This window comes from Oncorhynchus clarkii, chromosome 24, assembly GCF_045791955.1.
Source record: "Oncorhynchus clarkii lewisi isolate Uvic-CL-2024 chromosome 24, UVic_Ocla_1.0, whole genome shotgun sequence".
Lineage (NCBI taxonomy): Eukaryota > Metazoa > Chordata > Actinopteri > Salmoniformes > Salmonidae > Oncorhynchus > Oncorhynchus clarkii.
The window spans coordinates 4895817-4910752 of NC_092170.1; the positions used below are offsets into that span (position 1 = coordinate 4895817).

General features: G+C 42.3%; 1 protein-coding gene across 4 annotated transcripts in view; it reads right to left on the reverse strand.

The window, feature by feature from the left end:
- Positions 1–13406, reverse strand: part of LOC139383193 (protein phosphatase 1 regulatory subunit 37-like) — a 58192-nt gene extending 44786 nt beyond the window's left edge. For all 4 annotated transcript variants that reach the window (XM_071127636.1, XM_071127634.1, XM_071127637.1 and 1 more), the window contains exon 1: positions 11397–13406. In XM_071127636.1, coding sequence (XP_070983737.1) covers positions 11397–12111 — 715 coding nt within the window. In that variant the 5' untranslated portion in view covers positions 12112–13406. The remainder of the gene's footprint in view (positions 1–11396) is intronic.
- Positions 13407–14936: the final 1530 nt, after the last annotated feature.

Here is a 14936-nt window from a genome sequence, read left to right on the forward strand (position 1 = left end):
CTAGGTTGTGAGGTCCTCAAACATGTCCACTCCAACAATGAGAACAGTAAAATAATAATAACAATATTGAAAGCATTAACAAAAATTACAGGAATTAACGGTAAATGTACTACTGATACTGGTGAGCCATCACAATGGATTAGTCCACTGAGACATGCGTGAGACACCTGTCTGATTGACACCTATCTCGTGTGCCATAAAATAATTAAATATATACATTTGCGACTGCTTGACTAAAAAAGACCAACAGTCTATCGACCAGTCGACTAAATGGGGTCAGCACTACTGCTGGGGGGAGGGTCAGGATGGAAAAACAACATCTCACAAAGAAGGGAGCCCCCTACAGCTTTACATGGGAGGAAATATAGGTGGATGGATAACTGAATCCACCTGAAACACATGCGGAAGTAGTTGTTAATCTATTTCACATAGTAGGAACTAGGATTGAGTTTATACAGATATTCATATCTCCATACCATCCTCTCAGTATGGGATTTACGGGATTACCGGCTTAGTACATAGCAGGGCGCCAAAAAAAAAACGCAAAAAAGCCAATTGGGCGTCTAACCAAAATGCTAAGAAAATGAGCACAAGTAAGAGCGAACAAGCGAATGTAAGGACATTTACAAGCGAATGTGAACAAGAGATATTGTGCTAATGAACAAAGTTGACGCATGCTTGTATGACGGAAGAACAGCGTGTGTACACACTGGGTCTGTGTGCAGTCTGGAATCACTAGGGCAACAGGCCTGCCTGCTCGAAGAATATGGGGGAGGAGCAGACGGGCCGAGAACAAAGAGAAGAAAATAAAACAAGCAAGGAAATCAATATACAGAATACTCATCCAAAGGGCTTTGACTTCTCAAACACAGCAGGTGCTAACACAATATGACACCCCGTCACCTTATTAATTCAGCCACTTACTTAGATAGCTAGCGATTTAAACTTATGGGTCGCGTTAACGCAGAATTCTGTGTTCTGTGCTTCAGTCGCACTTCTCCATTCGGATGATAATTCAAACAGCATTCCATCAGCAGACAACATCTTTGGTACTTTCTCGGTGTAGCTAGCATACATTTCTCCAGTAAAATGCAATATTAACTTTTAGCCAAACAATAGGAAATGTACACTGAATAAAAATATAAAATGCCACAACTTCTGGTGTGACCACCATTTGCTTCATGGAGTACGACACCACTCCTCATAGAGTTGATCAGGCTGTTGATTGTGCTCTGTGGAACGTTGTCCCACTCCTATTCAATGGCTGTGCGAAGTTCCTGGATAGTGGCGGGAATGGGAACATCCAGAGCATCCCAGTAAGCAGGCCATAGAGGAACTGGGACATTTTCAGCTTCCAGGAATTGTGTACACATGGGGCCGTGCATTATTATGCTGAAACAGGAGGTGATGGCGTGGGATGAATGGCACAGAAATGGGCCTCAGGATCTTGTCACGGTATCTCTGTGCAGATGAGCTTTCCTGAGACAGTTTCTGACAGTATGGGCAGAAATTCTTTGGTTATGCAAACCCACAGTGTCATCAGCTGTCTAGGTGGCTGGTCTCAGACGATCCCGCAGGTGAAGAAGCCGGATGTGGAGGTCCTGGGCTGGTGTGGTTAGATGAGGTCTGCGGTTGTGAGGCCGGTTGGAAGTACTGCCAAATTGCCTAAAACAAATGGAGGTGGCTTATGATAGAGAAATGAATAGGGATGCACAATATATGGGTAAGCATATCGGAATCGGACGATACTAGCTAAAAGTGCTAACATCGGCATGTCTAGTTTAAACACAAAACCAATGTCAAAGCTGACATGCATACCTATATAACGTAGATAGATGACGTAATGACGGCACAAAAAGAGTACAGCGTTACACGTGCAACACAGCAGTCCTAACCTAGCACACAATGTCTGCTGTGTGGATACATTTTCACATTTCAAAAGAACAAAAAATACGCAATGTTTGTGCTGCTATGATTTCCAATTGACAGTTTTCAATACCACAAACCTAATTACTCATTTGAAAGTGCATCAGACGTTGAGCGACTACTTAGAAGAAAAGTGGAACGAAGTCCACTCTTCCAACAATCTTATGAGGGCCTCCCGGGTGGCGCAGTGGTTAAGGGCGTCAGAGTCCCTGGGTTCGCGCCCAGGCTCTGTCGTAACCGGCCGTGACCGGGAGGTCCGTGGGGCGACGCACAATTGGCCTAGCGTCGTCCGAGTTAGGGAGGGATTGGTCGGTAGGGATCTCCTTGTCTCATCACGTACCAGTGACTCCTGTGGCGGGCCGGGCGCAGTGCGCGCTAGCCAAGGTTGCCAGGTGTAGCCTCCGACACATTGGTGCGGCTGGCTTCCGGGTTGGATGCGCGCTGTGTTAAGAAGCAGTACGGCTGGCTGGGTTGTGTATCGGAGGACGCATGACATTAAACCTTCGTCTCTCCCGAGCCCGTACGGGAGTTGTAGCAATGAGACAAGATAGTAGCTACTACAACAATTGGATACCACGAAATTGGGGAGAAAAAGGGGTAAAAAAAAATATACAAAAAAAAAGTTTACTTCTTATGGCTTCTTACGACATCTAGATGAGAAGTGTGTCCAAAGTAAACTGTCTGTTACTCAGGCCCAGAAGCTAGGATATGCATATAATTGGTAGATTTGGATAGAAAACACTAAAGTTTCCAAACTGTTAAAATGTCTGTGTATAACAGAACCACTAAATGTCAGTCTGTTTCAGGCTTGTTTTCTAAAAAATGAAGAAGACTGTAGAATGTGGACTGTAGAATCATGCAATGCTGGTTTTGCACGTGACCGAGTGAGCGCCCTTTGTTGTTTTTCCTTTCTATTGAATACGCTATTGTCCGGGTGAAATATTATCGATTATTTAGACAATTGACAACCTGAGGATTAATTATAAACATCATTTGACATGTTGATGAACTTTACCGGTACTATTAGGATGTATTCGTCTGTATATGTTTTGACTGCCTTTTGACTGCCTTAATCGCCATCTGACTTTTGCAATTCCTTTACTTGGTTGTAAAATGTTTATATGCTTTTGTAAGGGGGGGGGCGCTGTCCTCAGATAATCGCATGGTATGCTTTCGCCATAAAGCCTTTTTGAAAACTGACAAAGCGGCTGGATTCACAAGAAGTTAGTCCTTAAGCCGATGTATAACACTTGTATTTTTATGAATGTTTATTATGACTATTTCTGTATTTTGAATTTGGCGCTCTGCAATTTCACCGGATTGTTCGAGGTGGGTTGCTAGCAGAACGCCTGCACCAGAAAGGTTAAAGTCGAGCAGTCATTTGAAAGAGTAAGAACATTTCAGCGAGACAACTCAAAGGCGAAATCCATTAAAGCCAAGATAATGGAATTCATTGCCCTTGATAATCAACCGCTCTCTGTCGTGGATGGATGTTGGCTTTCGTCGACTGGTCGAGCACCTGTACACACTACCAAGTAGGCTCCATTTTTCAGATGTTGCCCTACCGGCGTTAGACAGTATTGTTGAAACTCACATCCATGGGCTACTTGCTATGGGCGTCACTGCTATTAGCTTCACGACTGACATTTGGACCAGCAACGTCAGCCCCATCAGCATGCCGAGTCTGAAAGCACAGCGGGTCGACAAGGATTTCGTACTGAGGAAAGCCATGTTGCATGCACAAAAATGTTCCTGGTTCTCATACCGCTGCTGCCATTTCAATGGCATTTGAGAAAATGAATACACTCCTTGCTCCATTCGAACTACTGACTCAAGAAATAAGCTCATCAACTGAGTCTGCAGCAGACGTGATACCCTCTGCCATGGCATTGAAATGCCTGCCAACAAACCTGCCTACACAGACCGTGGGGTTAAAACTGGCAAAAGTACTCTACTAGAGGCTGTGAACAAATGATTCAGGGGCATTCTCTCTGAGCCTCTTTACTGTGTCGCCACCATGCTCGATGCTAGGTACAAGGACCGCTACTTCGATGCAGACAAGAAACAGGGTTTACGTAAAATGTTACAGACACAGCTGGACAAGATGGAAACAGACACAGTGACAGTGTGCACCGAGGAAGAGGACCCACGACAGAAGAGGCCACTGACAGAGCTGAAACTTCACTGTTTGACACGTATGATGAAATCCTGTCTGGGAATGAAACGACTGAACAAATGAACAACGAAACAGCCCAGTAAGAAAGTGAAATAAATAGGTTGATATTTTACTGGTAATGGGGACGTACATAAATGCCAACAAAATTACTTTTTGGTCAGTGTGTGGGTTTCAACTATTTAACTGTACTAGAATGCTTAAAAGGCCGCTCAAAATTGTAATATTGGTTATCGGGTTTGTTGGAAAGGAAAATATTGGATATCGGCCAAAAATGTCATATCAGTGCATCCCCATAAGTTACCATTAAATTCTCTGGCAACAGCTCTGGTGGACATTCCTGAAGTCTGCATGCAAATTGCATACTACCTAAACTTCAGACATCTGTGGCATTGTGTTGTGACAAAACTGCACAATTTAGAGTGGCCGTTTATTGTCCCCAGAACAAGGTGCACCTGTGTAATGATCATGCTCTTTAATCAGCTTCTGGATATGCCATACCCGTCAGGTGGATTAATTATCTTGGCAAAGAAGAAATACTCACTAACAGGGATGTAAACAAATGTGAGAAATAAAAGGTTTTCGTGCATATGCAACATTTCTGGAATCTTATTTCAGCTCATGAAACATGGGACCAACACTTCACATGTTGCGTTTATATATTTGGTCAGTGCAGCTGGCTACATTCTTGCTATGATAAACATTAGAAATATGATGGCCATGCATCGTTTTTGCAAAAAAGACCTTGCTTTCTGTTGCATGCTCATTTACTTATTGCACTTCTGTTGTAATCTGATGGAAATGAAGCTCTTCTGCCGAATGCGTTGCACTAATGTTTTTTTGCACGTCCCTGATCACTTGATTGAAGCAAAAAAAAAAAAGAAGAAAGTTGGCCTTCAATATAAAATGCCACCCGTCAATAAGCAGCTGGACTCACATGCTCCCGCTTTCTCCCGTGTGCTATTTTACAAACAATCGCGTGACTGGGCTAAACTGTTCTGGAGAACTATGGTAAGCTTTATAATGTAAAAATGTGACAGATGAAATTAACGTGATCTGCTTTATCTTCTAACGTATTGCACAAGTTAAATGCAGGTATTTACTTAAAAAGTAGCTGCAAATATATATATAAAAATAAAAAAAACTATTGAGGGTATTGAACAATCATCCTGTGGCTATAGTCAGGTATATCACCCAAGCCTAGGAGGAACCCTATATTAATCCAAGCTTGATAATAAGGAAGATCAGTTTCTAAAATCCCCCCCCCCCCCCCCCCACCACCCCACCTGAGCAACTGGACTGACACCCCTGGGCTGATCCAAGGCCAACAGCTGACTGACCATCTCAGACTGAGTGCTGCTTTTCCCCCTGGACCACATCTGGCCCCACTCACTCAGGGACACACATGACTATGAGAAACAAGCAAACAATGTCCAGGCCTGGCTGTCTAGAAGAAACAAACACAGTGGCACCTCTGTACCTCCTCCAACTTTCTCCCTCCTGAAAAGTCGGCATGTCTGGATTTGGTAACGATGTCGATCCAGCAACAGCAGGGAATCAAGTGCCCAGAACCACATGAAACGTGATTATGAAACATCGCTAATTTAGAGCTAGCCTGCTTGTCAATAATTAACAGAGGGCACTTAGCCTCTCCGGTAACACAGGGGAAATTTCTGTTTCTCTCACTGCCCAAGGGGAGCGATTTCACCTTTAGATGCAGGCAGTGTTGCATTATACACCAATTTAATTTGTTAACATCTGTTATAAGTGAATTAACGTGTCATCATAACAGGTCATAAGGGTCATCTACTCCTGAGGAAGCAAGATAAATATTTTCTTCCATCTTAGTGACGTGTTAATCTGTAATTAATTGTGGCGGCAGGTAGTAACCGCAAGGTTGCTAGATCGAATCACCGTGCTGACAAGGTAAAAATCTGTCGTTCCGCCCGTGAATGCAGTTCACCCACTGTTCCTAGGCCATCATTGTAGATAAGAATATGTTATTATCTGCCATGCCTAGTTAAATAAAAGGTTAATTTAAAAAAAAAACACTTCAATTTCAAGACAGCTTCACTGTAACTGTGATGCCACTGAACAGCAACACAGTAGCGGAGGCATTGTCAGGCAAAGAAGGATTGTAATATCATGGGCTAAAAACAGTATGACTGAACTGGCTCTCCACCGGGCCTGTCTATTTATAAGTGAGCAGGCATTTTGTGATGAGCGTCGGCCAGCCCTGTTTAAAACAGATAAGAGGGGTGATAGGTGTTTTATGTGGGAAGCTAGCCATCCCTCAGGCAAAAATTGTGCTTCAATAGCCTACAGTTTCCAAAAGAGAAAAATAATGAAGGACAGAGGTGGCTGAAGAACAGTTTTTAGTACAAAAACAAGGTTGTCATCCTAAACACCACAAACTCCTAGAGGCATGTTGTTTTCATAAGTGAAGTGGAGCAGAGCAGCTCCCCCCCTTGTAAACACACTGGTCAAAATGGTGGCCTTTGACTGCACTGGCTGCAGTCCCAAGGTCCATGACTGAAGTTCAGACAGACACACAGTTAAAAGGGCAGGGTTCATGTCATGACCCCAAACTACAGGGGCAGAGAAGGACAGACACAGCACACTACAAACTGTAGCCAAGAAAAGGTGTTGGCCTAGGCTAAACAACCAAGAGTTAAGCCTCTAAGGTCCAAAGGTACATCATTACTGGTGCCAATTTCCAAGTGGGCCTTTGTGTTGACATGAGATCACATGTAGGCTATGCAGCTTTCTACATATTATTTTATTAATGGGAAAATGCTTTCACTTATATTCATAACAAAATGCAGTGTAGCTTAGATAAGAAATTGACAAAAATAAAATTGGAGATAACTCTTACTTGTTTACAAAACCCAAATATTTACAGTTGTCAACTAATCTAATTTGGGTATGTAATATGTCAATAGAAAACCAACGACAGCCCACATGCTTCTTGCATAATGTAAGGCAGTGGTTCCCAACCAGGGTTACTAGGACCCCTGGGGGTACTTGGCATATCCACAGGGTGTAGTTAAGAATATTAATGAGCCCGTAGGCTTACTGGTAAAATGCACATGAGGGGGTACTTCCGGGGTACTCCGGGCGGAGAAATTCAGTTGACGGTACAGTAACCGAAAAAAAGTTGGGAACCACTGACGTAAGGAGTCGGCACATGAGTTTCCCCATGTAAGCCCGAGAGAAGGAGAAAGGTTGGATGAGAGGGTGAAAGGGGAAGAATGAAAGAGGGAAGGAGAGGGGGAATAATGAGGGAGGAGAGGAAGCAAAGCGGCTAAGAGTCATGCTGGGAAGCTCAGGAATCCGAGGAAATGATGCAACATGTGCCCAGCCAGGACTGAAGGGAAGGGACAAGTTCTACAAAACAAAGAGGCTAGGATTCCATGTACAATCTCACTGCAGGGCGGCAAACAAACACCATGTAGGGAGCAGAGTCATCGATCAATTTGTTCAGACTAAAATTCACCTTTAATGTTATCAAGGCTCTACAATGCTGAGTGGATCTGTACTTCAGTGGCAAACTGCATAGTGATCTATCCACATCGTCAATGCTTTGAACTAGCGACGCGCCGCAGAAACTTAACAGACAATCGTGAGTGTTACCCTAATGGCCATGTAAACTGTGACCATTCTGAAAATGTCAGCGTGTAAGACAACAAGGAAAGGCTACATAATTGCATGACTTGTAGCTACGATCACAACTAGGCCTACACCATTATGGAAATAACAGCCTACAGTTTAGTCTAATACTGAGTAGCATCCCATTGCTGGGTCTGGTGGAGAGAGCAGCACCAAGCACCTGTTTGAGGCCAGTTTTGTTCCTCTTGATGGCTAAGATGAGGTTTGGGCTGTGAAGAGCTGATCCTAGGCCAGCGAGTCAAGGAAGTATCCAGGCCGGATCCATTGTGGCAATGATGAGTTCAAGTGAACCATGAAGAGGATTGGGGGCGGGGATGGAGATACATTTCATTTACTGGGCCTCAGTTCAGTCACTGCCTATCACACCCTCTTAGACACACTTCTTCTCCATGAGTGAACATCACCCTGGGAAAGACTGCTAAAATCAGGACAACGAGAGAGAGAGAGATCCGGGCTAGGCCTACTCCTTCATGAAATAGCAGTGAAGAGGACGGAAAGACAAAGACAGACAAGGGTACCGGATGGGGATTGAGCACAATGCCGGCTTGTTACGAATACTAGGCCTATGGCTCAAACTTCCTAGGATGTCTAGATCAGATGGTTTCAGATGGTGAAAATGGAAATAATGAACGTGTCGAGGGAGTAAAACAGCAGTATACAACATCACTCATTCTTCTGCAGAACCCTTCAACAGCATGACTGATTCATTTAACAATAAATGGGTTATCATCATGATTAAAGCCATTTAACATTGGCCTGAGTTTGATCTACCATTTAGGGCTGGGCGGTATACCGTATTTGACTATATACTGGTATTGATGCACGGACTGGTTTGTGATTTTACTTTATCTCAAACTGCATTTCAAATTTGGTTTGTTAAAGGTGATATGAAACTCTGGTGTATTCAATGTCAGTTTTTATAGTTTACTCTATTTTCTACATAAGTCATCTCCTCCTTTCCTGCATGCCGCTAACCCCACCAAGCCCTGCCCCGTCACTCAAGGAGAGAGCAGTTGTTCGACCACAGAGTCACGGGCACGTTCTTGTCGTTCACTTTGCATGGTCAGATGGATGCAGCAATGTTGGTGACATGCTGCTTTCTACAAGCATTCTATGCACAAACTAATAGTGTATCTGCTAGTTTGTCTTTTCTTAGCAAGGTGTTGCTGAAATCATTTGTGTTAGCCGCTAATGCTAATCACTAGTTAGTTAGCTAGCTAGCTTGCTAAAGGAACCACGGGTCAGAGCAAACACAGCTAACTAATACCGCCTGGTACCAGTGCTGGTATCGGCCTAGATAAGCATGTTTGTGCAATGCTATCTTATCATTACAGAGTAATAGGCGAAACATTAATATGTTGGCTAGCTAGCTACATGAAGAAAGAAAACATGTAATGTAACATCTAATTAGGTTCACCTGGAAACACTGACAAACACTTTGGTTCCTGTCAATAATTCCTCCCTGGTTTATTAATTCATTGTCATGTCAAACAATAATGTATTCAAGGAGCTGACCACTCTACTCCAACTATAGAATTAGAATAATCATTATATTTCCATGATTTCCAACAGTTCACCAATTAACTGGGCCTTACATTTCATGCTGTGTGGCAGTGTGGAAATGATACTAAAACTACAGGAAACACAGAAATTGATGAAAATGCTGACAACGTTTTTTGTTTCGTGTTAGATTGAACAGTATAAAAATGGAGAAAGACCCATTGAAATCACTTAGAATGTATGTGCTGCCACCCTAGAGTCATGAACTACTCAAAGCATATTTAGAACTTATATTATTAAAAAAACGTCAAATACCATCATAAATGTCAACGATATTGTGATATGATCTTTTGTCCTTATCCCCCAGCCCTACTATCATTTAGTCATTTTTACAGTCGGCAGAGTAACTGACATGACTGATAGTATTGTATTGATAGAAATATAGGAATGCACTCACTGATCAAGATAAGTCATATCGCTACCCTAGATGGCAGAACGTTATCTTGAATCATGTGATATCCCTGACACCCTCCCTCTCCGGCCACTGGACCTTTGAAACTTAAATAAACTGATAACTTCTTGTCGACCATGGCTGTAAACTCAGGAACCCCATGATGTAACGGGGAGAGACGTCGCCTGCAACCTGATTAAGTTTAATTTTCACTTGCCCATTTGGACGTTTGCATTCGCCGTGAATGTTACCCATGAATGAACTCACTGAACGAATTCCTGTTTAGATGTGAAATCAAATTGCACAAATTAGGGTATTTCTAGTCATGTTCTCCTATCTAGGAACTAACGTAAAACAAATTGAACTGTGTTGAGTTAATGACATGGTAAATGTCATCCACTTGACACTCATTGGACATGACTGTCTGAGTAGGTTTGTTTTGGTGTTATAGTACTATGACGTTAACTATACAATTTCAATTCAATTGAATATGCATGTCAACCTTGCTGATTTTTTGCAATACCTGAAACCTCCCCACCCGACCCTCCTACGTTAAATAAACCTAGTCTGCAAGTGCTTGGGGTGCCTACCGGGAATGTTCAATAAAGAGAAACTGCAGAATCTTTAAAAGAATAAACCCACAGGCATACAAATACTTGACTGGGAGTCCTACATGATTTGTTCTGTATGCAAAACGGAAACAAAACTGAAAAACAAATTGTCCATTCAGAATGAATACACCTCTACCCCCATATCAGATGTAAGGAATATCACTATAAGCCACATACAACAACATAGGCTAATACTGAGATGTTTTCACGAAATAAACACTGCCCACTACTAAAACGGCATACCTTTAAGGAGTGCCTGGTCTGGTTGACGACTAAGACGCCTAAAGGAACTTTCTCCACCAGCTCAAAATTAAGTAACTCATGTGGAACCATTATCAAATGTATAAGAAAGAAAAAAGGGATGACGCCAACTAGTGGGCTTTTTAGTCCTGAAGACATCAGTGACAACAAAAAAATGACCTGGGTGTTGAACTAGCTTTGGTCCCCACCTTGTATTCTGATGATTAAATTCTTCATTTTTACAAGGGGGTCTGACAAATTTATACAGGGCCTAGGTATTGCCTTGGGATGAAATCGATATGAAATGTATAATGGTGTGATCACATGGGCCCAATGGTCACCATGGAAGGCAGAGAAGCAAGACCGAATGAAACAATCCAATAGGATTCACTATCAATATAGCGATACTACGAGACCAGATATTTCATGGCAAAAAAGATTAGACTAAACACTATGGCCCTATAAAAGCCTACTTTGTCAAATCGTGGGTGCTATAGCTTGCAAAAAAATGTTTTTGACTCTAGGTAACAACATAATGCTGTTTGTTTCTAACATTACAAGTGGTTTCATCAATAAGTAAAATGTGCAACTACCCTACAATCCAACAGTAAAAGCGCAAAGTCTGGTGAGTGCAACAACCCTCTATTAGGGCCGGGACAACAGAAAGGTACTCCGTGACAGTGTCCCTCTGCCAGTCAGTGTAGAGCGCCAGTCTACACTGTGTGGCATCCCCAGCAAGGCTAAGGACACCATATAAACAAGGCCTAAAAATATATGAAAGGGTCACATCAGCAAATATTGCTTAGAAAATTGAGTGAGAAATTACCATGTCTCCAAGGGTCCTTGGGCTCCACTGCTCCAGAGACAATATCCTCATCTGAAGGAAAAGTCACCCTCTTGCCATTTTTGTGTTTATCATCCCCCTCATCCAGGGCTGGAGAGAGGGCCTCTGCTGTGGCAATGACAGGTGGCGAGTCCTCCTGTTCTGAGGGTTTATCAGGTTCCTTGTCCGTGACAACATCTGGGGTAGATGAATCTGGATTGGTACCGCTTGAGAATGTCTCCTCTGCTAGGGATGGTCCCTGGTCCGTAGGTTCTGACTCCAACATGCCACTTTCATCCAGGCTCAAATCCACACTAATGTCCATATCCCCACCATCATCCCCTTCCTCAATAGCAAACATGAGGGCCGATGGTGTTGTATCCTTGATACTCTCCTCTTGGTCTTGGTCGTCATTAGAAATGGCAGAACTGACAATTGCAGGGGTATTTGGGACACTGTTGTTCTTATTCCCGTTCACTTCGTCGATTTCTAGTGTCTCTTTTGACCAGTGGTTGTCCTCCCCCCGCGGGTTGTCAGTGAGCCTGGCTAGAGAGGACGTGTCGGCGACCTCGGTGCCAATGCCTTGTTTGCACAAGTCTCCATCCATCAGTTCCGAAATCCGGGGTATGATCTCTTCCGAGTTACTGGTAGTATTGTCATCGACATTACTCTTCATTTTGACATTGCACAAATCTAGAGCTTGCTCCTCGATATTCATATTTTCATTTCCAGGAAGGTAGTGTTGGCAATTGATCTAGCAATTTGACGGGATTCGAGAACTCTGCACTTGACACAAGGTTGATTTCAGTCTAGCCTTTGAATGCTGGTCTTCGTTCCTAAAATAGCTAACAATTTGTAAAATAAGTACCTTCATCGAAAATGTTTACAACTTTGTTATGACAACGACAATATAAAGTGCATTCTGAGTGTTAAAAGTAATTGGTTGACAAAACAGCTATTTGTGCTCACATGCACAACTATTTCAAGATATAATTTCTTGACTGGTTCGATACGTGATGCGTTCCTGCAGTTCGGAATATTTATAGCCTGAAATTGTAATTCAGAAAACCTTTGATAAATCGACCATATCCCATGTCCAGCAACTGTAAATAGTTGTCAAATTATAAAGACCTAAAGGCAACACACCGTGTGTCAAACGACTGTGACAAACAAATCCTAACCGAGAAATAACATTATCCTGCGACAGTAGCTAGTCTCAATCTAGTTTATATTTCTTTAGCTAGCTAATTTAATGCTAGGTAACCACGATAGATAATGAAGTGCATAGATAGCCGTTTTTAGTTAAAGTATTCTGTATTTTGTTCGTCAGCGCGCTCTAAAAGTGGATGTGGAAGCTAGCTAACGTTCTAACTATATATTGGGTGACCAGCTAACGTTACCTGGCTAACTAGCTAAAACTGTACAATTCGCTCACGGTGCCTCCATTACGTTAGCAAAATACTATGCATTGTGCATTAAGCAAACTAGCTACCTAGCTAAAGTAGTTACCCAACAATGACATCTAGAACAGTTTAGTTTCATGCACCTTTCGGTAGATCCAAATGCTTTGTTTTCGAGTTTATCATTCTATTAAAAAAAAACATTAAAAATGATTTCCTAATGTCGCTCGCGGTCTCACCGGAGCACCTCGCATCGCAATCCCCGAATAGGCAAGGAAAAAACAAGCGTCACAGTCCGGAGCATGTTTTAGTTCGTGCCCAAAATGATTTAACTGTAGAGCAATACTCTCCTTTTCGATTGTTACTGTAAAACAAAGACGTGCCGCTTATTGACGTTCCCCCGAGAAGTGCTTGAATGCAAATATGCTGTTTTATCTCCTCGTCCGTGTGCTAACTAGCATTAGCTTACTCAAGTCGAACAACTGTTTGTTGTCTCTACGTCATCGCAAATCCGTGGGCATGGGGAGGTTCACTAGTTACCACAGCCACAAATTCAATATTGGTCTTAATTTAATATGGTTAGGTATAAAGCATGCCAATCAGATTTGAAGAAGAGAAATTGTAGAAATGGGCGTGGTTTATTGCTTTGTGGCAACTAGTGACGCCCAGGGGCATGTTCAGTGGACGCAACGTAGCAGAACAAGCGCCAATAGAAATGCAATACGCTGCCAACATCGAACGGTCGTAGGTATGCTAATATGTTTGACGTAGAACACTTCTAATTCATATCATCTATTTCTATTTGCAGCGTTTTAAAATGTTGCTGAGAATGATTACGATGCTACGTGATCATTTGGTGTAAGCGCTTTCACCTAAAACATACAGTCAGTTAAAACAAAAATAATTATTGTCGCAATAGGTGTTACAAAAATGTGCTATGTCTGACAAGAAAGTGTGATGCACATTCACAAATTCTCGCCCCTTGGCCCTTGTAGTCAAATTTATCAAATTGTAACATGTGGACACAACTGGGTTTCCACTAGATAACACAGCCACAAAGTTAAAATGGTCTATATCGTAGAAAAGAATAGAGCAATTGTAGAAATAGGCAGGGTTTATGACTTTGTGGCAATAGTGACCACCACACAACTGTACAGAATGATGACGACAATACTGTAATTACGATAACTAACTTTGAAAATATCCTAATCTTTGCATCATGTACCACCAAGGGTGACAACACAGTGATACTTGAACTGATTTGATTTGAGAAACAATTTTGTTTACAGTTCCATCGCCTACGAATCCCAATTCATCTCATTGCATACAGACTCAGATGGTAGTGTTGGTGAACTCTGAATAGACCTACCAGTGATTGAATCAATAGAACACTGGGATGGGCAGAACAATGGGTCAATTGTTGATCTCCCCCTAAGGAAGGACAGTCCATAGATATCCTATTAAATTACTAGTCTTATTCCTAATTCTCTGGGACAATAATTCATTGATTAGATTGTTGGGTCACACTTACAGTGTCCTTATGACAGTATTATGTGAACAGAATGAAATGACAGACTTGGAAAAAAATACAACTAATGCCAAATCGCCTTCCAGGTGTTCTTTGTGTGATCAGTTCTTTATGCACTTAATCAGAATACTGAATCAAACATTATTTTTCATGTCTGTAGTGTTTACCAAAAATATACACTGAGTATACAAAACATTAAGGACACCTGCAAGGGAAGGGGAGGAGATGGATTAAAGAAGGATTTTAAGCCTTGAGACAATTGAGACATGGATTGTGTATGTGTACCATTCAGTCTGTGAATGGGCATGACAAAACATGTAAGTGCCTTTGAAGGGGGTATGGTAGTAGGTGCCAGGCACATTGGTTTGTGTCAAGAACTGCAACACTCCTGGGTTTTTCCACGCTCAACAGTGTATCAAGAATGAAGCTGTGTATCAACAATGGAGCAACAACGGTTCAGCCGCGAAGTGGTAGACCACACAAGCTCACAGAACAGAACAGCAGAGTGCTGAAGCAGGTAGCACGTAAAAATCAGCTGTCAGTTGCAACACTCACTACCACGTTCCAAACTGCCTCTGGAAGCAACGTCAGCACAATACCTGTTTGTTAGGAGCT